The 27,100-nt window shown below is 52.4% G+C and overlaps 1 protein-coding gene across 1 annotated transcript; it reads right to left on the bottom strand.

The window, feature by feature from the left end:
• Nucleotides 1-14,825: 14,825 nt before the first annotated feature.
• LACTBL1 (lactamase beta like 1) lies at nt 14,826-26,039 on the bottom strand. The gene is made up of 6 exons (XM_045782247.1): nt 25,934-26,039; nt 23,259-23,368; nt 21,251-21,408; nt 20,038-20,273; nt 16,759-16,864; nt 14,826-15,807 (listed from the first exon to the last, which is right to left on the bottom strand). The coding sequence occupies exons 1-6, from the start codon at nt 25,980-25,982 to the stop codon at nt 14,826-14,828; spliced, it is 1,641 nt and encodes a 546-aa protein (XP_045638203.1). The 5' UTR covers nt 25,983-26,039.
• Between the last annotated feature and the right edge of the window lie 1,061 nt (nt 26,040-27,100).

Raw genomic sequence — 27,100 nt, 5'->3', positions numbered from 1 at the left:
TGACCCCTGTTCTCTGTAAGTTCCAAGAAAGACCCTGGCACCCTGGGACATGCCAAGTGACCCATGATGTTCTTCTAAGGGACCCTTCCTTCCTCAGGGTTCTAGAAGGCCCAGGGCTGAGAAAACACGTGGAGGACACCAAAGGTCCATGTGGCCTTTCTGGCTCTGGCTTGTCAAAAGCACAGGCAACAAAAGAAGCAAGTTGAAAGTGACTCAGAATTCAGTGTTCGATACCCTGCAAATCAGGGAGAGCCTCTATGGGAGGCATCAGGTGCAGGGAATTGACAGGGGTGCACTCGGCTCTCCTAGGCCAGAGGAAGGGGGTCGGGGTGTTATGTAAGCTGCAGTAGTGGTAGTGTGAGGATCCTGGAGTACCCATGAGCCCCCCAGTCAAAGTCAAAGCCACAGGTGAGATCCCCTTATCGTGGTCGATGCTAATCCCGGTGTAAATGCACTCCTACTCGCACGTGATCAGAAATCTTCGTGTGGAAGGAGGAGGCAGGGAGGAGGATGTGCTGCAGATAGCAAGTCTAGCTGGGGAGGGACAGGCAGAGACCCCACATCCCAGGACCTTCCCCTTTGTCCGTGGGAGACTGACCAGTGGGAAGGATCCTGGCTGCAGGTGGCCCGTGGGGCAGCCTGAACCAGCCTGTCGTCTGTCACTCACCTGTTCTCCAGAACCCAAGATGCAAAGGGAAGGAAGGGATTAAGAGGGGAGCAGGGGCCCCGGGGGGGAACAGCAGAGTGAGCCACAGGGAAGGCCTTGGCTGGCTGCCACGAACTGGCCAGCCTTGGCCCAGCCAGCCGCCCTTCGTGCCCCAAAGCTGCCCAGCACGGGTGGCAGCTGTCCTAGCACACGAGGTCACCTTCTGGAGGGAGCGGCACTGATGCTCTTCAGATTAACTCCATCTCCCCAGCCCGCCCCCCACTACTCTGGGGCCCCACAGGGGGCTGGCACTCGGTGCTTCCTGTCAGATGGCTTCCTGTCCTAAGCTGCTAGGCTGGTGTCTGCTGGCCAGCTCGTATGCCCATCCACCCTTGAGGGCCGAGTCCTCAGTGGTCCTGGGCCTCCACGTGCCTGCTTCTCAGAGTGAGGGTGCTACCCAGACCCTCTGTGTCCCCACCCCAGGGTAACAGATATCACTGTGACTGTCTCGGGTGCGGGCGGATGCCCACCTCTCCCTGCTGCTGGGGCGCCCCCCCCCCACCCCACCCCTTGCTCGCTGCTCGGTGGGAGTGGCAGGCCATGCTGCCAAGCGCCTTCCACTGACGCTGCCCACTCGCCCGGGCACACAGCTCGGAGCCTCCCGCTGCCTGGTTACTAATCCTTTCCTGGCTCAACGTCCCCAAGTGCCAGCCCCCACCTGCCCAGCAGGGTCAGAGGAGTTTCCGGCTGCTCTGCGCGCAGTTGGTACTGGAGGAAAGAAAGCTGCCTTGTAAACACGGGCCAGGGCACCGTGGAAATGGGGACCAGCTGCTCTCAGAGGGTGTGACAAGCAGATTTGTGGAGGGCCAGGCTGGTATTCCTCCTGCCCTCCTACTGCCGCCCCCAAAGCCCCCCAGATGCAGCTATTGTCGATCACCCGGCCTCTTCCTGGGGGCTGATATTCAAAATTTCCTTCAACTGGTAAGATGTGGGCCGATCAGTCAGAATAGATGATGTTCTTAGTGCTAGACCAAAAGGCCTCGGAGGAGGGTAGGGTGGCGAGGGCAGTCGGGGACACTTAAGGGACTGGGGCAGTGCTGCTTAGTAACCAGCCGTGTCTCCTGCTCCGATGGCATCAGCTGGACTTTCCCGGTCATCTCTGGTTGTTCCCCACGCTGCCACCTCTCAGGGAGCTCTCTGGCACCCCCTTGTGTGCAGTCACTGGCTTGCACACTCTCACTGATCAGGGGCTCATCCCAGAAGATGGGGAGCTCCTGTGCTTGCCCAGCCAGCTCTTCCTCCGCCTGGCTGAAGCACAGGAAGGACCCAGGGCCCAGACCACCACCCACACCAGGGCTAGGCCCTCAGGCACTCCTGGCTCTCTCCTGAGCTCCCTTGCCAGAGAAAATGATGTAAACGCATTCAAAGGACAGGCTGCCCCAGTGTGCTAGGGAAGATGCATCCTGACCCCAGAGTAGCAGTTTAGCTCCTGTCACTAACTTGAGACCTGGATCTGGGCTTGAGCCTTTTGCCCTCACTGAGCCCCAATCTCCCATCTGTAAAATGAGAAGACTGGACTGGGTGAGCCAGGCATGCAAAACACTTCATACATCACAGTCCTGTGAGGAGGGACTATTTCCTCCCACGGGTAGGGGGGCAACTGAGGCTCAGAGAGGGGAAGTAGCTTGCTCAGGATTGCACAACCAGGAAGGGGCAGAACAGGGCTGTGTTCATCTGTTCCCAAAGCCCACTCCACCACACTCAGATGACGTAAAGCACGCAGTGGCTGATGCTGGCTGGTAAGCGAAGAGAAAGGTCAAATGGGCTGGGGTCGTCAGGGAGGGCTTCCTGGAGGAGGCTGTCTTGAAAATGACAGAAGCTGAGAGAGAGATCATTCCGGGTGGGAGGTACCCTGTAACCAAAGATACGGAGGCCAGAATGGTCCAACCATGAGGAGCCGTGTCTGGATGAGCCAAAGGAGTGGTGGGACATGGGGGTTGATTTAAGAGGAGGGTGAGGTAGCTTGAACGTGATGCCCGGTCTAGCCACAGCAATTTCTTGAGCAGAAGAGCAGCAGAAGGAGCATTGGGTCTTAGGAGGAAGAGTCAGTTCAGCCATGGATGGGGGCAGGATGCCTCACAGCTCCCCCTCTCCTCCTAGAGGAAGAGCCCCCTGGAAAAGCCCTCACTTATTCCAGGAGAACCCAAGCCCTGCCGCTTCACTTTCCATCCTCACTCACTGAGGCAGATAATCCAAAGAGTCATTTCAGCTGCTTGGAACAGCAGGGCTGGATTTGTGCTACCTGATTCTTAATTCAGCTACGTTCAATTGACGCTCACCCCATTTCCGCCAGGCCTCGCTGACAGCCGCCAGGCATGACGGGAGTTGAGTGGCTGTGGATGGCGGTGGTGGCGTGGAAAGGCAGGTCAGGGATCGTGGCAGAGTTCTGGGGGCACCGAGCGGAGTACAGGGGTGAGCCGGGGCTAGGGGCTGGGTGGGTGGCATGCACACTGCTCAGGAAGCCCATCTGCTCCGGAAGGCCTGGCCCTGCTGAGATTACCCAGACGTGCTGGAAGGGTCTGTCTGGGGTCCTGCTGTCCTCAGTAGTGTGTTATGCTGGGAAAACCCAGAGGGTGGTTAGGGAGCCACGCGGAGCGTGCCTAGACCACTTGCTGGCCTCCACCCAGCCTCCCATGAAATGGCTCCTGCCATAACACTTAGCGTGAAGAGTGGCCTTGAAGCTGGCCAGTTTGCCCTTCAGGGAAACCAAACACAGTGACTTGGCCTCTGCTGTGTGACGCAGGAAGCCTCAGGGACGCTGCTGCGGGAGGCTCGCCTCCGGAGCTTCATGCCACAGACGTTGCACTAATCTCTGGTCCATAGGCCAGGCCCCACGTGTGGGGCTCTTACCGGTGTTATCATCCCCTCTCTACCGGTGAGGGAACAGATTCCCGGAGGTGATTCCCAGAGCATTCCCACCAAGCCATCTGCCTTTAAGGTTCCCTCTCTCCCGCCTCACGGGATTTCTCCGCATGTCTGCCGTGGCCCACCTGTGTTAGAATCTCCTGGGTCGTTCACCTTGCGGATTCCTGGGTTGCACCATGACCCCCTGAGTCAGAATCCCCAAGGCCAACCCCAGGGGCGTCTGCTTTTAACAAACTCCTCCAGGAGATTCCTCCACACATGGAAATCTCTTCCCTTCTCCCATGACAACCTGTGCCCTCATGTCTGCCGGGAGGGAGGGTCTGGCGTAGACAGGGATTAGCAAAAAGCAAGACATCGTCAGATAAGATGCCCGAACTCAGACATGGATTAAGACCCAGGGAATGGGGGCTGGCTTGACTCTCAGGAATGTGTTCAGACGGCGCTAAGCTTTCAGGAAAATTAGACCCCCAGACCCCGAGTCTCTCTGAGTTTAGCTTCACAGCGTGAAGGCCGCCTCGGGAAAGCTGATATAGTAAGAAGAAACGGGAACTTAATACTTCAGAGGGGCCCAGCAGCCCACCCAGAGCCACCCTATGGAGACCCCACAGCTCCCAAGGCTATAATCCAGGCCTATTCACTCAATACCTGGCCAGGTGGGCCAGGCGAAGTCAGGGTGGGGCTTCCAGCTGGGCCTAGAACGTCCTATATGCCAACCCTCACGTTCTGCTGCCCAGACCCAGACATGGCTTTTCCGGGAGGGAGAAGAGCGAGGCAAGGACCCTGCCTCTACTCAGGGCCTCACAGCCCCTGCTGGAGGAGGGGGATGGGAGAGGGAGGAGGTCAGAGCCGGGACATGCACGCTGGGAGCCCTGCTAAGGCTCTAAGAGTCCAGCCTAACATTCCAGGAAGGAAAGACTCCAAGATTTTGAGATTGCAAGCCCTGTATTTCTAAGATTCTAACAGAAGGATTTCATGTTTTTCAGATTCCATCACCATATAATTCTAGACTGATAGTTCTTAAAACTTCAAGTCCCATGACCCATCACAGGTCCCTAAACCTTAGGGCCCTGGAGCTGACAGAGAGAGTGGAAAACGGTGGGAAAAACAGCTAAAATCAAATACTAGCAAAGCTCCATTCTTTGAGTCAGAGATGGACCCTAGCAGGGGCTCAGGACCCCTCCTTTTGAGTGTGATGCTGAATTTCTGTCCTGGGTAAGTGGCAGAAATGCCCACACCTGGCCCTCCCGACGGCCAGCGGGGCCGGTGCCCCAGCCGAGCGAAGCCCACATGTGCGCCGCAGTGCCTACCAGCTGATGGGCACGACAGTCCAGCTCAGAAGCCAGGTGGGGGCCCCAGTGGCTCCACCTGGGAAGGGACTTATTTAGGGTGGAAGGTGCAGGACAGATTTGCTGAGGAAACTACCCCAGGCCCACCACCTTCCCGTTCAGAACCAGAGTCTTGACACTGGGCAACCACAGGGTCTTGCTACGAACCCCAGTGCCAGGTGCCTTCCCACGGACACTTGGGATGAAGCGTCCTTGGCCACACAGCCCCTGCCTGATTCCAAGGACCCCTTCAGCCTTTCCGATGAGGCCTCCGCCTATGGGAGCTGGGCGGCCAGGGAGGTGCCTGTGGATTGGTCAGAACTCGTGGTCAGTCTGGCTGCCCTTCCTTCCGTGGACAGGGCCTCCCAGGAGCAGGGGACACGAAGTTGAGCCCCTGAGGCTGACCCAGAGTCAGCCTGGCCGGAATACTCCCCAAAAGCCAGCCTCTTTGGACTCCAGAGAAGAGTGATTACTGCTGGATCCTGCCCAGCCCCAAATCCTAATCATAGCTGCTATGTCTTGAGTGCCAACAATGTGCCAGGAAATGCGCTTAACTTTTTATACACATTGTCTCGCTTAATCCTCATAGCTCTGTGAGACAGGTACAATTATAATTTCCACTCCACAGACTAGGAGACTCAGAGGCGGGCATGGTGGCCTCCCCAGGTCACACGGTCAGCCACTGGTCTCTGACCCCAGTACCTGCCCTCAGAAACACTATGCTCTGCTGCTACCAGTGGCCCCCACTCAGCCCCTCTCCCCCATCAGACCCTTTGCCGATCAAATCCCAGATCCCCAGGAGGCACTCTGTTCAGGGCACATTTTCTTTGACCATGGCCTCCCGGAGTCACTGTCAGAGCCATGGGCGGTGGAGGTGAGCACCTGGCCTCCCCCTTCCCCGTCCCAGATGTCCACTCGAGCCTGGGCCGTGCAGGCCAGAGCTCTCAACCGGGGGCCAGGGGGTCTGGCAGGGTTTCCTTTGGTCATGAACATGGGTTTTCCTGACAATGCTGGGGGGTTGGGAAGTGATGCAGTTGGGGTTCCGAGGGCTGTGGGTCAGACCTGACGCCTCCAGACCCCCCACTGCTGTGACCACGGAAATCTCACCAGCTGTGTCCGTGTGCACCCTGACCCTGTTACTCCAATGCCTTTGTAGGAGTATTTTTAGCAGAACCTTTTTTTTCCAAAATAAATGTGAATTGTAAAAATTATCACGTGGACTCATGGTTTGTGGTGTTTTCTTTTTCCACTGAGGTTCCCCAGGGAGGAAATGGGTGCTCCTAAAGGTTCTCAGCAGGGTCCTGAAGCATGCCTAGGAGTTTTCCAGGGCTAAGAATGGAGCCAAGGCTAGGACTGGGATTGGGGATGAGACAGGGATTTGGCCCAGACTGGGGTCGGGTGTGGAATTAGAGCAACACTAGAACACTCATTCATGCTTGGGATTTTGAGCTCTGCTGTCAGGGATCCTAGCCCTGGAATCACAACTCTGCCATCTGTCAGCTCTCTATCCTTGGAGAGGTCATATAACTGCTCTAAGCCTCATTCTCACGTCTGTAAAATGGGACAATAATACCTAACACCTAGATGGTAGATGAGGAGGAGATGAGATGGAGCACGGCAAGGCCTTCACACTCACGGAGGTCAGCTCTTAGTATCTTGCTGGGCAGAAAGCAAGCTCCATGTCTGTCACATGCTCTGCAGGACAATGCCTGACCCACAGTAGATTCTCCATAAACATTTGTCAAATAAATGTCAGTTGAAGTTCTGCTAAAAAAGGGGGGGTTTGGGGGGGTTCAGAGAGGGTTCATGGTCAAATACATTAGGCAAATTCTGGACTTGGGCGAGTTGACCAGATTTCTTTACTTCAAGATATGGCAGAGCCTACAATATGCTATAAATATGCTAAAAGAGCATGTCCAGAAAGGTGTAATCAGGCCACCTGGGTGGCTCAGTTGGTTAAGCGTCCGACTCTTGGTTTTGGCTCGGGTCATGATCTCAGGGTCGTGAGGTCAAGCCCTGTGTCAGGCTCTGTGCTGAGCGGAAGGTCTGCTGGAGATTCTCTCTCTCTCGCCCTCTGCCCCTTCCCCTGCTCTCTCACACTCTTTCTCTCTCAAATAAATAAATCTTTTTTTAAAAGGGGAGGGTCATCATTTGCAGCATTTCCCATTCTAGAGAGAGCATTTCATGGGATCAGTGTCCCTGGGAGCAGATTTGGAGAAGAGAACGAGCTCTTGGGTAATGCTCTGGGGGTTAGAGGTAAGCAGGACTGAGGCTGAAGTCAGGCCTGGGAACAAGATGCGGTAGCAAGTCAGAGAGAATGGGGTCTAGGAGGCTGTGTTTTGATTCATTCATTCAGTACTTACTCATTCGTTCAAAAAGCACTGGCCGTATTCCTACTACACAAAAGGTGTCGTATTAGATGCCATGGGGGGGGCACAGAAATGACCCATGTGTGCAGCCTGCCCTGGAGAGCATCTCAGGGCCTTTATACCGCCTCGCTGCACATGAACTGGGCACCCACAGAGTGCCAGACGGGAGGCTGGTACCAGGAATGCTCTAGTGACTTAGACACGTGCCCTCACTTATGCAAGTCCCCAGTCAATGGAGGAAACCAATAGGTACTCGGGTCATTACAACTCAGGGCAACACGGGCAACGGTCAGAGTGCCTACAGCTTCCAGGAAGGGTGCAATTAATTCCAAATGGGAGCCCCTAGGGGACCTGCCCCTGGTACTAAGGCAGGCCTGGGAGTTCTCCTCGAAGCTGAGGATAAAGCATTCCATGTAGAGGAAACAGCAGATACAAAGGTATGAAGCCAACATGGATATATTTTGTGAATTACTATGTAAGTAATGTGAATATAAACATGACTACCATATTATACAATAATAAACGATTCTTTATACCAGTTTGGACATACAGACCTCAGGGCTGCCAGCTCCTATCAGGGGCTTAGGGGTACTGGGTGGAGGAGATTCTGAGAACCCACAGTGAGGCCAACTGGGTCACACAGTACCCGCGGGGGCACACCACAGTTAGAGCCCAGCACGCAAACTGGGGCCTCCCACCCAATGCCGGAGACAACTTCTGTCCGTCCTAGCCCAGTGCCTCTGAGAAGTCCGGATCCTCTTACTAGTTCCACCTGCCCCAGTCCCTGATCACCCCGGGCTCCCCTTAGACTCTCCTGCCCATTCTGAGATCCAGCACAATCTCATGGGGGGGGGTGCTCCAGCTCAGGGACACTGACCCAGGTCTCTGCGCCCCCCCCAGCTCCCCCACCAACCCTTGTTCCTCTCAACCCTCTTCTTTCCCACCAGGGAGTAGATGCAACCTCTCTTTGCCCCTCCTGGCTCTAAATGGGCATCCATGGTCTCAGTCATTTCACAGGGACAGAGACGTCACTGTGACAAAAGACGTCACCAAGGAGAAAAGAGAAACAGAGCTTCCCCGTAGACTCTCACGGTTTGGCATTATAGTCACGGAACCCCCTCCCCCCACGGCAGGTGGGACTGTAGCAAGACTCCACCCCCACCCCACCTCCACCCGCAATCCCCACCAATCCCATCAGACTAAAGCGTCTGCCTGGACCAGCCCTGCCCGAGAACCCCTCGTGACTCTCGTGGAGTCCTGGGGCCAGTAGCACACTCCACACCCCCACTTCCTCCCTTGCTGCCCCCTGGATGGCACAATGGTAAAGCTTGAGACTGTTTTCTACAGCTGCTGCTGCCTTGACCCACCCCCCACCTATGACAGAGGGTCCTGAGGCAGCAAGGACTGTGCTGAAGCCTTCCCCAATCCCCTTGCCCCAGACCTCACCCCTACATACTCACCCACATGCATAAGACCCCCCTCACCCACAGGCACCCATGTGTTTATACACACGCATTTTGCCATCAGCTACAAACAGGCACACACCCACACATTCGTGCGCACACACACACACACACACACACACCCACATCCATAACTGCAGGCTCATGTTCAGACTCACCCCATACAGAACAAGTCAGGAATACACAACACTCGCCCCCACGGCATGACCACAGGGAGCTGTCAGAACCCTTCCTCTGTGCCAGGCGTGGTTCTGAGTACTCTACATGTATCATCCTGCTTAATCTTTTAAACCCCTGCTTCTCAACTATCTGCGGTGAAAGACTAGGTTTGTTTTCCAGGGGTTTTGTTTGCTTCTGTTTTTAATTTCCAGTCTTTTGTGGATCGGTATACGGTCTGACTGTGAACTCAACACCCAAACTTGGATGTACGCTGTAATGTGAGACCAGTCCCTGATCTCACACTCGGGTACTATGGCAATATCACGATGCCACAAGTATTTCTGACATTTCTGCACTTGTCTTGTCATCGACCAGAAACAAAGAGCTCTGGGGCAGGCCCCAGTCCCGTCTCTGTCTTAAGTAGCAATCCCCTAAAGCATGCCGGAAAGTGGACAACGGGCATTATCCCCATAGATAGATAAGAAAACTGAGGTACATTGGGGCGCCTGGGTGGCTCAGTCGTTAAGCGTCTGCCTTTGGCTCAGGGCGTGATCCCAGCGTTCTGGGATCGAGCCCCACATCAGGCTCCTCCGCTGGGAGCCTGCTTCTTCCTCTCCCACTCCCCCTGCTTGTGTTCCCTCTCTCGCTGGCTGTCTCTCTCTCTGTCAAATAAATAAATAAAATCTTAAAAAAAAAAAAAAGAAAAAAGAAAACTGAGGTACAGCATTTTTTTTTAAGATTTTATTTATTTGTTTGACAGAGAGAGACACAGCAAGAGAGGGAACACCAGCAGAGAGAGTGGGAGAGGGAGAAGCAGGCTTTCTGCTGAGCAGGGAGCCCCATGCGGGGCTCGATCCCAGGACCCTGGGATCACGCCCTGAGCCAGGCACCCCTGAGGTACAGAATTTTGAAGATTGCCCACAGTTACCCCGCTAGTAAGGACAGGAGCCAGGATGAGAACCCAGGTGATCTGTCCCCAAAGCGTGCTGTCTCATATCCCTACACACTTGGGCACAGAGTTATACTCACATACACACCAGAAGACGCACACCTGCAAGTACACATACGAACAAGCACTTAGACACAAACGTGCATGTGTTTATCCGCTCCAGTAAACACACACATCTGCACACAGAAATGCAGGTACAGACATACGGACGTGTCTAGGTTAATTATTACGTCCCTGGTGCCAGCACATTGCCTGGCATACAGGAGGCACTCAGGAAATATTCTGAATGAATCAACACCCTCAAGCCCCATACACGTTCCTTCCGTCAAGACCCATGATTCTCATTCATGGAGGCACTAATGCAGCAGGTTATGAACACAAGTTCAAAGCCTGTCTCTGCCACTAATGCCGCATGACATGGGGAAGTGGCTTCACCTCTCTGAGCCTCAATGTCATCATCCAGAAAATGAAGAGTCATTATTTCCTGAACAAATACGTATTGACTGCCCACAAGTGATGGTCAGCTCACCAGGTGCTGGGCATACAGCGATGAACAAAGAAGACAAAACGCCTTGTCCACGTGGAGTTCTTTTCCTGGGGGGGCAAACAGGAGCTTAAACAACTGAATACACACATGTTTGGTGGAGATGAAACCATGAGAAAAATTAGTGGGCAAAGGGTCTGAGGAGTTCTCAGGGCGGGGGATGGGGGGCGTGCTGTAATTTTAAAATAGAGTAGTGGGCCCAGAAGAGTGCATAGTCTAAGATTTCCTTTTTTTTTTTTTAAGATTTTATTTACTTATTTGAGAGAGAGAGCGAGAGCGGGAGTGGGGAAAGAGCAGAGGGAGAGGGAGAAGCAGACTCCCCGCTAAGCAGGGAGCCCACCTCGGAACCCAATCCCAGGACCCCGAGATCACGACCTGAGCAGAAGTCAGACACTTAACCACTGGCCTGAGCCACCCAGGCGCCCCATCGAAGATTTCGCTTATAAAAAGACCAAGAACAGCCCAATCAATCAATGGTGGTAGAATTCACGAGTGGTTATTTCCAGGAAGTGGAACAGGGAACGACAGGAAGGGCTGGGAACGTTCCATACCTTGATCTAGGTGGCAGTTATGCAGGTACAGACACAGGTTAAAAAACAAAAAAATCATCAATTTGCAAGAATGGGGTGGTCAGGGAAGGCCTCCCTGAGAAGGTGACAGGCGAATAAACATCGAGGGGAAGGGAGCAGTGAGTGGCACGCTGGAGAAAGGACTGTACAGGCAGAGGGGACAGTGGGAGCAAAGGCCATGGACTGCTGGCGTGTTCAAGGAGCAGGGAGAAGGCCGGGATGGCTGAGGCAGAGACAATAAGAGTGGGAAGAACCGGGATCCTCTGCAGGCCATGATATAGACTTCGACTTTTCTTTGAATGAGATGAAAGCTCTGGGAGTGTTTGAGAACACAAGTGCCGTGATGTGACTTTTAAAAGGCTCAGAGTGCTCTGTAGCACGGTGTCTGGGAGTGGATTCGTCAGGGGTCCTCCAGAGAACAGAACCACTAGGATATATATGAAGAGATTTATTTCGAGGAATTGGCTTGCATGATTTGGCTGCAAATCCAAAGTCTGTAAGGACGCTGGCAGGCTGGAAACTCTCAGGCAGGAGCCGATGCCGCATCCAGAGGCAGATTCCTTCTTCCTTGGGAACCGCAGTTTTGCTCCTCAGGCCTTCCACTGATTGCATGAGGCCCACCCAGATTATCCACGGTCATCTCTTCTCCTTAAAGTCCACTGACTGCACATATTAACCGCATCTACAAAATAGCTTCATAGCAACACCTAGATGAGTGGGGGAATGACCGAACATTTACCCGGGTCACCCTGACACAGAAAACTAAGCATCCCAGGGGGCAAGGGTGGATGTGGGGAGACAGGGATTTGCTATAATAACCTTGGAGGGAGAGGATGATGACTCGGAAAAGGCAGGAACAACAGAGGTGATGAGAAGGGACTGGATTCTGGACACCGTGCGAAGGTGAGCCAGCATGACTTGTGGGTGGAATGGATGTGAGAGAAAGTGGGCGACCCAGGAGTCTGGCCTGAGCAACAGCAAAGACAGAGCTGCCACTAACTGAGATGGACAGACCACAGGAGATGCTGGTCTGCCATGAGACCGGAAGTTCCGTTTTGGACATGAGGTAGGGATGCCTCCTAAACATGAAATAGGCAGTTGGACACATGAGTCTAGCGTCAGGAGAGCAGTCAGGGGTAGAGAAACAAAGTAGGGAGTGCAGGGTGTGGCCAGGGAATACGGTAAAGCTAGAAAGGAACAAAGAAGACACAATGACCGTGACCCAGGGCCAAAGCTGTGCAGATAACATGATACCACCACACACCTGTTAAGAGGACAAAAACACAAGCTGCAGACTAGAACATGTTTGCAAACTAGGGACTAGTATTCAGAATGTATAAAGAACTCTCAGAACTCCACAATTTCTTAAAAAGTCCAATCAGGACACGGGCAAAAGACAAAAAGAGACATTTTACTGAAGAAGATATATAGATGGCACAAAAGCACATGAAAAGAAATTCAACCTCATTCATTATTAAGAAATTAGAATAACAAAAATAACAATAGTGATAATATCAAATGCTGGCACAAACGTGGGGAAACTAAAAAAAAAAAATGCAGGAAACTGGATCACTCCTATATTGCTGATTGCAACATAAAATGGTACAGCCACTCTGAAAACACAGTTTGGCAAGTTTCTTAAAAACAAAACAAAACAAAAGCAAACAACTCCCATTCAACTCATCCGTTGGACTCCTGGGCATTCATCCCAGAGAAATGAAAACTTATGTTCACACAGTTACCTGTAAACAAAGGTTCATAGCAGCCTTATTCGTAATAGCCTGAAATTGGAAACAAGCCAGATGTCTTTCACCAAATGAATGGTTAAAAAGACTGTGGCCCATCCATACCATGCAACCTTGACAACAAAACGCAAAAAGCTGTTGATACTTGCAACAACTTGAACAAATCTCCAGAGAATTATGCTGAGTGAAAAAAAAAAAATCCCCCCAAATTACATACTGCATGACTCCATACATATAATATTCTTGAAATGGCAAAATTACAGAAATGGAAACCAGATTGGTGGTTGCTAGGAGTTAAGGAGGGGGTGGGGTTGGTAAGCAAGTGGGCACAGCCAGAAAAGGGCAACAAGAGGGATTCTTGCCCTGAGGAAAGTATTCAGTATCTTGACTCTATCAGTGTCAATTACTTGGGCGTGCTATCGTTCTCTAGTTTTGCAAGACGTTTCCATCGGACAAAACTGGGTGAAAGGTACATTGGTTATTTCCTTCAACTGCATGTGAATCTATAATTACCTCAAAATAAAAAGTTTGGGGCACCTGGGTGGCACAGCGGTTAAGCGTCTGCCTTCGGCTCAGGGCGTGATCCCGGCGTTGTGGGATCGAGCCCCACATCAGGCTCCTCTGCTATGAGCCTGCTTCTCCCTCTCCCACTCCCCCTGCTTGTGTTCCCTCTCTCGCTGGCTGTCTCTATCTCTGTCAAATAAATAAATAAATAAAATCTTTAAAAATAAATAAATAAATAAATAGAATAAAATAAAAAAAATAAAAAGTTTAATTTTTAAAAGGACACGCAAAGGACAAGCCTAAGTTTTGTATTAGCTCCAACAGGCCTAAAATTCATCAAAATTTTTTAAACTTCTGCTCTTCGGCAAAAGACATCATTAAGAGAGAAACTGGAAAGAAAACCAAAGACTGAGGAAAAATATTTGCAATACCTGATCTCACGAAGCACTTGTATCCAGAGCGTATAGAGAACTTTTACAATATGAGAAATACAATTAAAACCACAGTGAGATAGGACTTCACAACTGCTAGCATGCCTAAAGTTGAAAAGACTGACAATGCTAAGTTTTTACAAAGATAGGGAGCAACAGAAGTGTCACATATCACTGGTGGAAATGCAAAATATACACGTGCTTTGGAAAACTGCTTACCTAGATATTTACCAAAAGAAGTGAAAGCATGTATTCACAAAATGCCTTATACAGGAATGCTTTTTCCTAATAGCCCAAATCTGGAAACAACCCAAATGTCCATCAACAGGTGAATGGATAAGCAAACATGGTATACCCACACGATGGAATGCTACTTAACAATAAAAAGGAACAAACTACTGATAGACACAAAGACATGGGTGAACCTTAAAAACATCATGCTGAGCAGAAGGAAAAAGCCATACACCAAAGCCTACACTGTATGATTCCATTTACATGAAATTCTACAACAGGCAAAACTAATCCATAGTGATAAAAATAGAAGAGCTGGTGCAGGGGAGGAGACCGACAGCAAAAGAAGTTTGGGGGATAATGGGAATTTTCCGTATCTTGATTATAGTGGGCATAAATATTTGTCAAAATCATGGCTAATGTGTGCATTTCTTTTTATATAAATTTATATAAATCATATGAATTAAAACTCAGTAGGGTTGATTTTTAAAAGACAAAATACAAGCCCATATTTTGTCTTATATTCAGCAGACACAAATGTACTCTGGGCACCACGGTGGCTCAGTCCGTTAGGAAGCCCACCCTTGATTTTGGCTCAGGTCGTCAGATCGAGTCCCACCTCCCCTCCGGCTTAGCATGGAGTCTGCCTGGGATTCTCCCTCTCCTTCTGCCCCTCCCCCTGCTCTCTCTCTCTCTAATAAATAAATAAAATCTTTTTAAGAAAGTACTCTGTCAACTTGCTATGAAAGTTTCTAAATGCTTACTCTAAATCTCTGTACTTAACTCTTCCACCCCATGGATAACAAACAGTTCAAAACCCGGCTGTGGTCCGCAGACCACACTTTGAGGGGCAACGCCTATGCCGCTCTGCCAGCATCTCCGCAGTTCCACCACCCAAACCGAGATCAGAGAGCCCAGAGGCGAGAGAGGGGGTTGACTCCGGAAGGACGGACACAGCCCCCGCGTCACTGGGTCTTGAATACGGGCTTGCGCTGTAGCCTCAGCACCCGGTAGGTGTTAAGGCCCGGCACGTCGAAGCCGGGGGACAGCCCGTGGCCGTCCAAGGGGTAGAAGTTGACCAGCTGCCCGTGCTGGGCCTCGAGGGAGAGCCACGCGTCGCCGAGCGGCAGCGCGCACGGGAACTCGCTGGCCACGTGCAGCTGGAAGACGCGGCCGCGCACGTAGCGCAGCGCCAGCGTGCGGAAGGCGGGGGGCACTAGCGCCTCCACGCGCGGCCCGAACTGGCGCAGGCGCAGCTCGCCCGCCGGCCCGGGGCGCACCTCATAGAAGGTCTGGTTGGCGAAGGTGAAGTAGCCGGCGAAGGGGCGCGCGCTGGGCGGCGGGGCGGGGCTGGGCTCCGCCTCGCGAAGGGCTGTCTCCATGGCCGGCAGGAGCACGTCGTAGGCCTGCGCCACCAGGTCGCGCCCGGCGGGCCGCGGCCCGGCCAGGAGCAGCACGAGGCCCAGGCGCAGCGGCGGCACCAGGGAGAAGGTGGCGGCGTAGCCGTCCAGGTCGCCGTCCTTGCGCACCACGCGGTAGCCCCGCTGCGCGTGGAACTCCCACGGGGTGCCCGTCTCGTTGGCGAAGTAGGCGCCCGAGCAGGCCAGCAGCGGCGTCAGCAGGGTCTTGGCCGCGTCGGGCCGCAGGAGCCGCTGGGGCCCGCTGCCCAGGAGCACCATGGCCAGCTTGGCCAGGTCGGCGGGCGTGGAGTACATCTGGCCGGACGGCCGGTACCAGCCCAGGTCGTAGAGCGGCGCGGGCCGCCCGCTGCCGTAGAAGCCAGCCGCCAGGCGGGCACGCACGAGGGGCGTGAGCTCGAAGCCGGTGTCCGCCATCCCCAGCGGCTCCAGCACGTTCTCCGAGATCCAGCGTTGGTAATCGCCCTGAGCGGTGTGCGCTGCCAGGACATGGGCCAGAAGCGAGAAGGCCAACGTGCTGTAATGGCACCTGGAAGAGGAAGGGTGGAAGCTGGGATGTGGCCTTGGAGGAATATCTCCAGGCCCTAAGGAGCGCGCGCCGCCTGCTCAGACGGTCTGAAATGCCACCAGAGTTTCGTTGGACTGGGCGGAACAGGCTTCACTGCATCCCAGATGGACAGACCCAGCCGAGACTCCAGAGGTCATTGAATACAAGTCAATATCCTACATCTGGGAAAACTAAACCCCAGACAGGGGCAGAGAATTGCCTGGGGCACACAGCAGCTTGGGGAAGAGTTGGACTTAGCAGGGTACCTGGGAAAGTGGTAAAACAAATCTAATTGGACCTTTACACTTTAGTGTGATTTATTTTTATCAAATGGGAAACTAGAGTCTTGGAATATTGTGGCGCAAAAACGACAGGGAGCTTGTAGCTCAAGGATAACAAATAGGAGTCAGGATTTCACCCCTCCCAATCCCAAGTCCTACTGCTCCTAGAGTGGGGGTCTGTTCAATGGCCACCCTGGCTGTCCACTCCCTGTCTCATCAGCATCCCATTTATTTCCATTATGGCACTTGGCAAAATCTGTATTTCTCTCGTTTATCTGTTCACTGATGAAAATGGCCACTGTTCACTCAGAAAAATGCACCTTACATGAGGAGAAGCCTGGCTGTATTTGTTCCCTGCTGTGTCTCAATAGCTAGGTGCTGCATCTCAGTTGAGTAGATGCTCGATAAAAGCTGAGTTGATGGATCAACAGAACACGAGGTTCACACGGAACTGGATCTGGGCCCAGCTTCCCCTGCCTGGTTGTGCCCCCTGTCTGGGCCTGTCCTCTCAGTTGTGGAATAGGGGATACATTCAGGGATCCCTGAAGTCTCCCCTGGCTCCAGCTACCTAGGACGGGGTGACACAGGCTCTCTCCTAGGAGGGGTGTGTCATCTCTGATGGTTTCTGATGTGGGTGGGGCGTACTCCTCACCTGGTTCCCGGGTCTGCCACCAGCACGTCATCCTTGAGCAGGCTCAGGGCCTCCGTGGTGCTGCCCCTCCACAGCAGTGAAGTGGACCGGAGCCTTCTGGGCAGCCCTGGAGAGGAGCAGTGGTCAGACCTGCTGAGCCAGCTGAGCGTGGGACAGTGGGCCCCGGGGTGCGCTCCCTCCCCACCTTCCATGAATTGAGAGATAAGGACCACAAAATCACTTAAAAAAAAAAAAAAAGAAGAGGAGGAGGAAGAGGAAAAAGAAGAGGAGGAGAAAGAGGAAGAAGAAGAAGAGGAGGAGGGAGGGGGAGGAGAAGGAGGAGGGGGGGGAGGAGAAGTCGTCTAGCCTGGACTCTAATCCTGCCTGCGTTTTACTGGGCAAGTCACTTAACCTCTCTGAGCCCCAGTCCCCTCATCTGTAACATGAGGGAAGTAATTTCCTATATCATTGGGCTCATGTGAGGATTAGTTGAGATAAAATGCTTAGCATGGGGCCTGGTCATAGTAACTGTTCAAAAAAATAATTGTCATCATCCGCCATAGAAGTTTGATTCCACAAATTTCTTGAGGTCAGTCCCCAAACAGGTTTTGTGGAACTGGCTCCTCTGCCCACTTGGAATTTTCTGCTTATTGGATGCGACCAGTATGGGAAGGGTCACAGGACTGGGATTCTTTCCATCCTTCTAGTCAGTAGTTTTCAAGCATCCCCTTTTGTTTCAAGGACTGTTCTGGGACCTAGGGGTTAAGTAGTGAGGAAAATAAAGTCCCTGCCCACATGAGGTTTCCATTCTAGGGAGGGGACAGATAATAAATAAATACTCATACTGTGGAGAAAAATAGTTGCCTGTAAGAGAGGGGGGGATTGTTATTTTATCCAGGGTGATCAGAGGAAGGCCTCAGAGAGAAGGTGACCCTTGAGCAGGTGAGAGCTGGAGGAGGTGAGAGGGAGAGCCACGCAGCAGTGTCAGGAAAGAATGTCTCCCACAGAGGAAAGAGCTAGTGCAGAGGTCCTGGGGCAGGAATGCCTTGGCATGTTTGAGGACTAGTGAGGAACAGCCAGTGTGGCTGAGGAAGAGTGAGAAGGGGAGGACTTTGGAGGTGAGAGCTAGAGGGATATGCCATAGGGTGCTGGAAGGACTTGGCTTTTTGTCTGAGTGGGATGTGACCTCTGCAGGGGTTTTGAGCAGAGGAGTGATGTGATCTGACATATATTTAATCAGGGTTGCTCTGGCTGCTGGTTGAAAACAGACTTTTGGGGGGCAGTGGCAGAAGCAAGGAAGCCTGTTTAATTGATGGTGTCTTAGACTTGGGTACTGGCAGTGGAGATGGTGAGGAGTGGCTGGATTCTGGATATATTTTGAGTGGGGAGCCAACAGGATTTGCTTCTGGAGATGTGGAGGGTGTGGGGGTTGGAGATATCAGGGGTGACTCAAAGGCTTTTGGCTTAAGCAACTGGGTGACACAGGCTCTCTCCTAGGAGGGGTGCAACTGGGAGATGGAGTCTTGAGTCCTGGGTTTAAGTTCTGACTCTGGCACTTTTTTTTTTTTTAAGAGGAGCAGGAAAGGCAGAGGAAAAAGGAGAGAGAGAATCTTAAGCAGGCTCCACACCCAGCACAGAGCCCGACATGGGGCTCAATCCCACATGACCTGAGCTGAAATCAAGAGTCAGACGCTTAACCTCCAAGCCACCCAGGTGCCCCCTGACTCTGACACTTCTTGCTGTGCGGCCACAAACCACATACTTTACCCTCTGAGCCTCTACTTGCTCAGCTTTAAATGGGCTGAAGCACCTGCAGTGGTTTCCCTGCGAGGTGTGGGAAGGCTTAACTTGGAGAAGGGATGAAAAGCTCCAAGAATGGGAGAGAGCTCTAGATTATAGTGACAGTCCATTATAAAAGACATTGAGAGCCTAGAACAGTTATTCAGGCAGCCATTGGCTCAGCTGGCCCCATGGGACTGTAGGAGAACACATGCGGGATGTTTTAAAACTAACCAAGCACGGGGTGCTGGGTTCCCTGGGTATGGATAAAGAAGAATCCACAGCACACCCCTAGAGGGAGCCCTGGAGTCAGAGTTATAACCGGGGTGGATTTAACAGGAGCCTAAACTTCAAGGCTCCTCACCTGCATGGCCCCTTCCAAGGCCTGTGTCTAATTTTGCGTTTTTAATAATGTATTCTTAAAGAGGGCCCCCAGAATTCTATCCACATGAGGCCCCACTACACCTAGGTCTAACCCTGGCTATGATAACCAGAGCTACATTGACAAGTACCTGCCGTGTGCCAGGTGCTCTGCTAAGTGTTTTATGCTCATTAGCTCATTTAATCCCCAGTAATAATGTAAACCACAGTCATTGTACAGAGGAGAAAAATAGGGCTCAGAGGAGTTAAATGACTTGCCGAAGATCACACAGCTGGGAGAGGGCAGAGCTGGAATTTCAGTGCTCATGCCCTTAACCACCGGCCCGCTCTCCCTCAAGAAGATGGATCCTGGGACACCTGGGCGGCTCAGTCGGTTAAGCGTCTGTCTTTGGCTCGGGTCACGATCTCAAGGTCCTGGGATCGAGTCCCGCATGGGGGGGGGTCCCTACTCAGCAGGGAGCCTGCTTCTCCCTCTCCCTCTTTCCCCGCCCCCCGCTCGTGCGCACGCTTGCGCACGCTCTCTCAAATAAATAAATAAAATCTTAAAAAAAAAAAAAAAGGAAGACTGATCCCGTCCTGCCTGAGCTACTTTGGGAGGCTCCCTCCTCTCGCTGAGTCTTGGGTGCACCATCTGGGCTCGGAAGTGATAACCGGCCATGGCCATCGACTGAGACCTCAGGCCTTTTGAAATGATGAAATGGCAGGTATGTGTGTATTCATATAATTTATGTAAGTGTGTTATGTAATATGTATGTTATACTTTCTTACATATAGACATTCACACACCCATATGCACTATGGTGTGTATATTATTTTATCCATTCATATGCTAGCACATAACATATGCTGTTTGAGCTTTCTTACCCACTTAAATTAACATCGTATCTGATTCCATCTCCAGTACATAAAGAACATTGTTACCCTTTTTTCTGGGGCTGTATCTTATCTGATTATATAGCCCTGTCCTAGTTTATTTAGCCGTTCTCCCATTTATAAATATTTTGGTGTTGCCATTTTCCAGGCCTGGCACAGGGATGGGTGCTCGGGGGATGGGTGGTACGGCCAGGCTGGATGAGAACCTGCTCAGTTTCCGCGGCTGAAATGGTTTGGATTGGGCTTGACAAGTTCAGAGCTGCTCACCTGAGAGCTGGCTGGCCATCCTTCGGAGGGTGACCGGCGAAGGCCTTGGGGCTGGGCCCGCCTCCTCCAGCCCGTCCATCAGGCTCTGTTCAGGAGCCGATGCCATGCCCAGCGGGTCGTTAATGGTGAAGGCGCTGGCATACCGCTCCAGAGGGTCGTCTAGGGAGGCCACAATGCCCTCCTCCCACAGCCGGTACAGCATGAGGACGGGAAAGATCTTGGAGATGCTGGAGATCCTGGACAGTGTTAAGGTCACAGGGGTGCAGAGGACATGCAGTTGGCCCACAACCCCCCTCTGCTCTGCACCCCCACGCCCCAACTTTCTAGTGTTCTAGGAAAGCACGAAGTCCATCCTTACCCAGTGTCTCAGATGGAAATTCACCAGCTTCTGTAAAACTGCCATAGGGATGTTTGAGAACATACCGCAGTGCTGGGTGGGCACTCCTGAGCACCCGTCCCCACGCCAGGCCCTTCCCATTCTGAGACAGAATGGGATGGGATCATACCTCTGCCTCACACTGGCCAAGTGGTCTTGGGCAAGTACTAGACCTTTCTGAGATTCAGTTTCATTGTCCATTTCACAGGTTGGAGAAAAGATTGAATGAGATTGGGCAACATACTGGGCAAAGAGGTAGTAATATGTGTTCAGTAAGTGATAGCAAATACAATTGTTGGCCCCCTGCCTGGCACAAAGCAGGTGCAGTGTGAGGGGAACCTCTGGCATCTTCACGGTATCTCTGGGAGTGAGCACACTCACTTTGCGTGGTCAGCTTTAAGGGTCCCACAGGTAGCACCTAGGAGGGGGGACTCTGGATGTGCAGCAGAAGGTCCTACGTTTCTTCCATCGGGACCACTGCTGCCAACTGACAGGGACCTGGGACAAGGGCCAGGAATTGGTTATAGTCCCTTTGTGGCAGACAGAAGGGTGGGGGGATGGGACACAGGGAACATTTTCTAGGTAGGGAGGTTTGGGGCTAAAGGCTCTCCAGAAGGGATTCCTTCCTGACCTTTTATCCCTGTGGTGTGATGTTGGGCACTCTCTGGTCCTCTCCGGACCTCAGTCTCCTCATCTATAAAATTGTCAGGACTTAATAAAGGGCCCTGGCAGGTTGGACGCCAGTCATGATTCTCTTAAGTCCCCCTACCTCCTGGGTCTCCCTGGTCCTCCCATCCCTGCCCCCCTCCACAGGACACTGGAGGTCACTCAGCTGACCGGTACATGGTATATTCATTGGGGGGCCCAGAGGCCGGGTCTGAGCCATTCTTCCTCCCGAAGTTCCCAGTCCAGAGCACGGTGTCATTGTGGATGACAACTGCAGACATGGCAGCCAGGCCTGGGGCAGACAGTGCCTGACGCAGGATCCTGCCCACCTTGGAGGAGGAGAGCAAGAGGCTGAGAGTGCAGGCACGAAGACGCCCTCCGCTCATTCCGCATGCCTGGCCCGCTCCCACAACACCCCCTGCACCCAGCACCCTGGCCTGGCTCCCCTCCCTTCTTTCCCCACTGTTGCTAGAGCCTCCAGACCTCCGGTTCTCAGACCCCCTGGGATGAGACCCCCACCCACTTGCAACCAGAGCAGCTCCACTAAATGTGTTTTCTGTGTAGGGCATAAGATTTTTGTTCAAAGAAACATTTATTTGGCAAAATGTAAAAAGAGGGAGGGATTAAACTACTGGTCTAGTTGAATGCTTGTCTGATGCCCTAGAACACCTCCAGGGGACCCGGTCTGGCCCCCTAATGTTGGAGAAATCATGATAGAGGGCCCATAGGCCCTCTTTGAACATTGATTGAAAAGACATTGTTTTCAATAATGAAATGCAGTACCCGTGAGAACCCCTATATCTGTTGGACATTTGGCATGTGCCAGGCACCATATAAAGTGATTTTCACGCATTGTCTCACTTAATCCTCATAACAAGTCAGTGCTCACTACTCCCTATTTTACAGATGAGAAAAGTGAATCCATGAGATCCCAAGTGACTTGCCCAAGCGGCTAATGGTTCGTGGAGTCAGGATTAGAAGCCCAGGCAAACTCCAGCCCTCACTCCTAATTCACGGCCAGACCGCCTTGCCGAGTGACTTCGCAGATGGGGAATCGAGCTCTGTCCACCTGTGGTTCCCGCCCCAGCACCAGCTGTGCCCCTGTGTGCCTCAGTGTCCCCCTCTGCAGACGCAGACTCGCAAGCCATTCACAGAAAGCAGCCACCATACACTGGGTGCGCACTAGAGGGCAGCCTGGCTGTCACTGCTGCTTTGTTTCATTTTCACGGCTAGGACCCTGGAGCCCCATAGCGCCCTTAGCTCCTTCTCCTTCACTAAACTTTTCACCTATTTGCAGACAGTGATGGTGTCTCTGCGCTGGCCCCTGCCTTCTCTCGTGTGGACGTCAGTCCCTTCCACTGTCCCGGACGACAGTTTCCCATCCCTGCGCTGTGCTGCTGCTCGTAGACTTCCGGTCATGTTTCATTTGTCTGTGTGTCTCTGGAGGTGAGTGACCCGGGGTGGGGGTGGGGGTGGGGGTCGGGCTGGCACAGCCCAGCGCCAGCTGACAGCCCCCTCTAGTGTTGGCCATCGTGCGGTGCTAACAGTTCTGTTGTAGGGCCTGTGTGTTTAATATCGCACCGGCCTCTGGGGTAGGGGCTCTGTCCTCCTTCCCCATCCACCCCCTTTCTCTCTTCCCCACCTCTGCCCCCACTGGCCTGAATTTCCCCATAGCTCTCTTTGTGTGCCTTGCCCTCACTCTGCTGTCCCTGGACCCATGCACATGCTGGTCCCTGTCTCCAGAGCACACGCTTCGCTCCTCCATGCTCCCTTACTGCATAAATGCATATCATCTGGGTATCTCCTACTTGTTCACATCTCAGTGTAGACACCACTCCCTTCAGAAGCCTTGCCTGACCCCAGAACCAATTCTCTGTACCCCATAGCTCCCTAAACTTTCCCTACCCTCACTCATACCCCTGAGTTATGGATGTTATTTGTCTTCACTATTCTGTCACTTCCAGACTAGTAACATCTTTAGAGCAGGACAGTATCTTCTTCCTGCCGTCTGCCTGGTGCTTAGCACACAGTAGGCGCTCAAGAATTGCATGCTGAATGAATGAATGAATGAATGAATGAATGAATGAATGAATACCACTGCTAGTGCCCAGAATGTCCCCTCCCCTTCCTCACCCAGGCCTAGCCTACACACCCAGGTCCCTCTTGGATCATCACTGACCTTTTCCAAGGCCTCCTTCAACACAGGGAGGGGGTGGGCCAGGGGCACAGGCTCCGGGTGCCGGGGACACATCTTCACAGGGGCAGAGGTTGCCTCTGGTCCCAGGGAACCTAGAGGGAATATCACATGTAGAGTAGTGGGGGACAGAGATCAGGATAGGAGTCTAGGGGTCATCCTAGAAGAGATGGGAAGGTGACAGCAAAGGCCGGAGCTATGCCTCGGGGCCAGCCCTCCCAGCTGGCAACAGCCTCCCCAGAAAATAACAGGACACAGCCACCCGCCATGGGCAGCAAGGGGCAAAAGGCAGAGTCTGCCTGGGAGAAGGGACAGTCCCACGCCGGCCACATGAGTCTTGGTCTTCAAAATGCCAGTCGGGCCACGGTTCCCAGTTGGCAGCCCTTGCCTCTTGCTTGACCGGCTTCCGTGTAGTCAGCTGACTTAGGAAAGTTCCAGCTCCTTGGGGCAGGCTCAGCCATGTCTGTCTGTCTCTGCTTCTCTAGTTCTGATTCTATATTTGGGTGGAGAAGTAGACTTGGGCCCCACTTAGGCTTCAGGCTTAACCCATAAGGGACAGTGCCTCTGTCACCAGAGTGGTATGTCTGGGATATCAGCTTTAAGTCCCATTCTGCTTTGGTCCAGGTGTATGGCTTCCTGGGAACCTCGGGGGAGAAGCCGTGGGCCTTGGCAGGACAGGATTCAGGCTGAGAGATCGCAGCGGCCCTAGACCTCCCCCTCATCCTCGAAGAACAGTGTAGAGTAGTGAGGGTGTAAGCCCCCAGAGGAGCCACACCCTTCTTGAATCCTCCCACTGCCTCCTGAGACTACCCAGAACGGAGAGAAGCCACTCTGTGGGAGGCTCATGATGGCCTTAAATTCTTCCAGCTCCTCCCACCTCTTGAATCTGGCTGACTTTGTCAGGACGAATTGACTGAGCACCTTCCAAAATTAAGCCTTAATCGTTCGCTCCCTGGGACCACTGCCCCCTCGTGGATAAGCCTGGAATAGCGGCCTTGAGAGCGAGTGTGCGCGAGCAGAGACTTGCTCAGGAGGCTTGCCCCCTGCATTGAAAGAGCCCAGGTTAGACCAGCAGCAGAACTGTCAGCAAGCCCACAGAATCATGAGAAGGAATAAATCACTTTGTTTGAAGTCAGTAGATTTGGGGGTGGTTTATAACTCAGCATTCGATAACTGATAAGGTCCCAAACAGAAAAATTACAAACCTTACGGAAGATCTCTCAGCAACTCCCTGACATAGGTTTAATAATTAGAGTAGGGAGGGCTCAGCCAAAGCCTAAGCTTTGCTCAGTCTGGGACTCCGGTAGGGCGGGTGCCTCCAGCCCTGCATTAGTGGGCACACGCACAAAAAGTCACCCAGGAATTTTAAAATGCAGATTTGAGAGGCGTCTGGCTGGCTCATTCTGTTAAGCGTCCAACTCATGATCTCAGCTCAGGTCTTGATCTCAGGATGGTGAGTTCAAGCCCCATGTTGGGCCCCACGCTGGATACGGAGCCTACTTTTTAAAAAATGCAGATTTGATTCAGTCGATATGGGCTGGAGCCAGGGCGGCCTCATTCCTGACAGCCTCTCAGGTGGTGCGCACACGAGGGCGAGGATTAGATCACCGTGCTCAGCAGACCCAAGAAGGTCCACGAACTGTTCGTTTCCCATTTGTGACAAATTAAGGAGAACATTTTAAGAGCACGCATTTAGAAACTTCTATAAGCAGCTTGATGGAGTAATTTTGTGTTGAATCTTAAAACTTGGGCTTCTATTTTATAGCCTTTTTTTTTTCATTTAATTTCTCTTTTTTTCATTTAATTTCATTTGTATCTATTTATAGTAATACTGGTCTGCTTTGGATTGGTAGTTTGACAGTTTGAGAAGCATGGCCCTAGAGGACAGGCTGACCCACCTACTTGGGGACTGTTTGCTTGAGGGGCTAAGAAGTCCCTGATAAAGGGATTTACCCTAGAAAGAATGGGTTGGGGTGGGAGAGGAAAAAGTCAGCAAGAAAATAAAAGGTGCCAGTTCTGCAGAATATCTCTATGGGACTTTGGGAGCCCAGGCCACCTCACTGAGCCTTGGACATCTATAACAGGAGAGGAATGGAGCAAGACACTCTCCCCAGCTTTAGCAGAGAGCTGGGATTCTGGATGAGCCAAGATCCCAGGAGGTTGGAGGTCAGAGGGATTGCTGTAGCAACAGAAGGCCTGGGAGACGTTACCAGCAGTGGTGGCTCATTTGCCAAGCCTTGACCAGCCCCTGCTGGAGAGGTTCCAAGAAATGGCAGGGTCTGCCCATTTCTTGGACACCTCATTTTTCCTCGCAGGGTCTTAGATATAGCTGGGGGAGGATCTTTAAAGGGGGGTAGGTTCTGGAGATCCTACCATGAGGGCTGAAGACCAGGCAAGAGAAATTCCATTTGCACATATTGGGGGATGCTGAGTTTTACAGCTAGGTAGTTTAAGGACACCCCAGTGGCATTGGGAGCCACGAGAGCATCAAGACACAGAGAGGTCACACAACTGGCCCAAAGATACACAGCCAAATGAAGACCAGAGCTTCTGAGTCTAGATCCTGTGGTCTTGCCCCACACCTGCAGATCAGGAGCGGCCGCCCCAGCCCACAGGACCCACGGGGGTGGGGAGCAACTCAAGGATGCTGGTGTACTCACTGGTCTTCAGCTTGGGGAGGTGGTATTGCCACAGGAAGCAGCCAGTCATCACCACAGAGAACAGGAAGAAGAAGCTGCAGGAAGCTGGGAAGAGCCACTTCTTTTTCACTTTTGGCAGGCGGGGCTGCCGGCCCACCTGGAAGGGGAAGGACATAGGGCACGGCCCCCATGGCAGTCAGCGGGACTCCTACCATGCGTTAGGTTCACCCAGACATCACGGGAGCCCACAGCTTGGGGGAAATAGCACACCTGTAAAACCAAGGTCCTTCCCAGTATGACCCCTTCAACAGCTGTGCCATGCGTGCACCTCTGCACGCCCGGGCCTTTGCACAGCCTGTTTCCTCTGCCAGGCATGCCATCTCTCTCCTGTGCACTTAATAAAATACCTAAGACCAGCTGAAATGCTACCTCCTCCATGAAGCCTTCCCCAGCCCTCCTCATCCAGGTCCCCGCCACAGCACTTTGTACAAGCTTCCACCATGGTACAAGCCCAACTCCCTAATACAACAGTTGGACTACTAGGAGCTGATGTTCCTAATGGAGTGCGAGTTCTCCAAGGGCAGGGCACCCACTGCTCAAGTTTGTTAGATCTTAACATTTTACCATATTTTCCTCCTATCTTTACATTTTTAAAACTACCATGTCCGTTACTTGTTTAGTGTATGGTCTGTCCATCCCATCCCATTAGAAAGCGGGAGTTCTTGTTTGGTTTGCTCACTGTGGTATTTCCTGTGCCTAGAACGGTCCCTGGAACACAGCAGACCCTAATAAATAATTACCGAATGGATGAACGTAAAACATTCCAGGTGGACGTGATGCCCTCTTTGTACCGCCCGCGGATTTCAGTCTCCTCCCCTTCTTCCCGGATGTAGCGCCCATTCTGACCTTGCTTTGTGTCCTTACCATGATGTTTTCATTCGTCTGCTCTGTTCGTGCATCCGTAAACGGCACGTAGTATCGTTCTGCACGTTTTTAAACTTATGTAAAATATATCCTACTGTATTACTTCCTTCTTCCCAAAACAATGCATGTAGTTCCGTATCATTCACTTTAACTTTTGTAGAGTATGCTAGTTAGACCACGGAGTCCAGAGCCAGGCTGCCTCAAAAACATGACTCTTTGGGGGCGCTTGGGTGGCTCAGTTGGTTAAGCGTCTGCCTTTGGCTC

Source organism: Ursus americanus, chromosome 33 (assembly GCF_024610735.1).
Source record: "Ursus americanus isolate L20-20 chromosome 33, mUrsAme1.1.p, whole genome shotgun sequence".
NCBI classification, from domain to species: domain Eukaryota; kingdom Metazoa; phylum Chordata; class Mammalia; order Carnivora; family Ursidae; genus Ursus; species Ursus americanus.
Note: the sequence above shows the minus strand (reverse complement) of the source record. Positions and strands in the feature narration are given on the sequence as shown.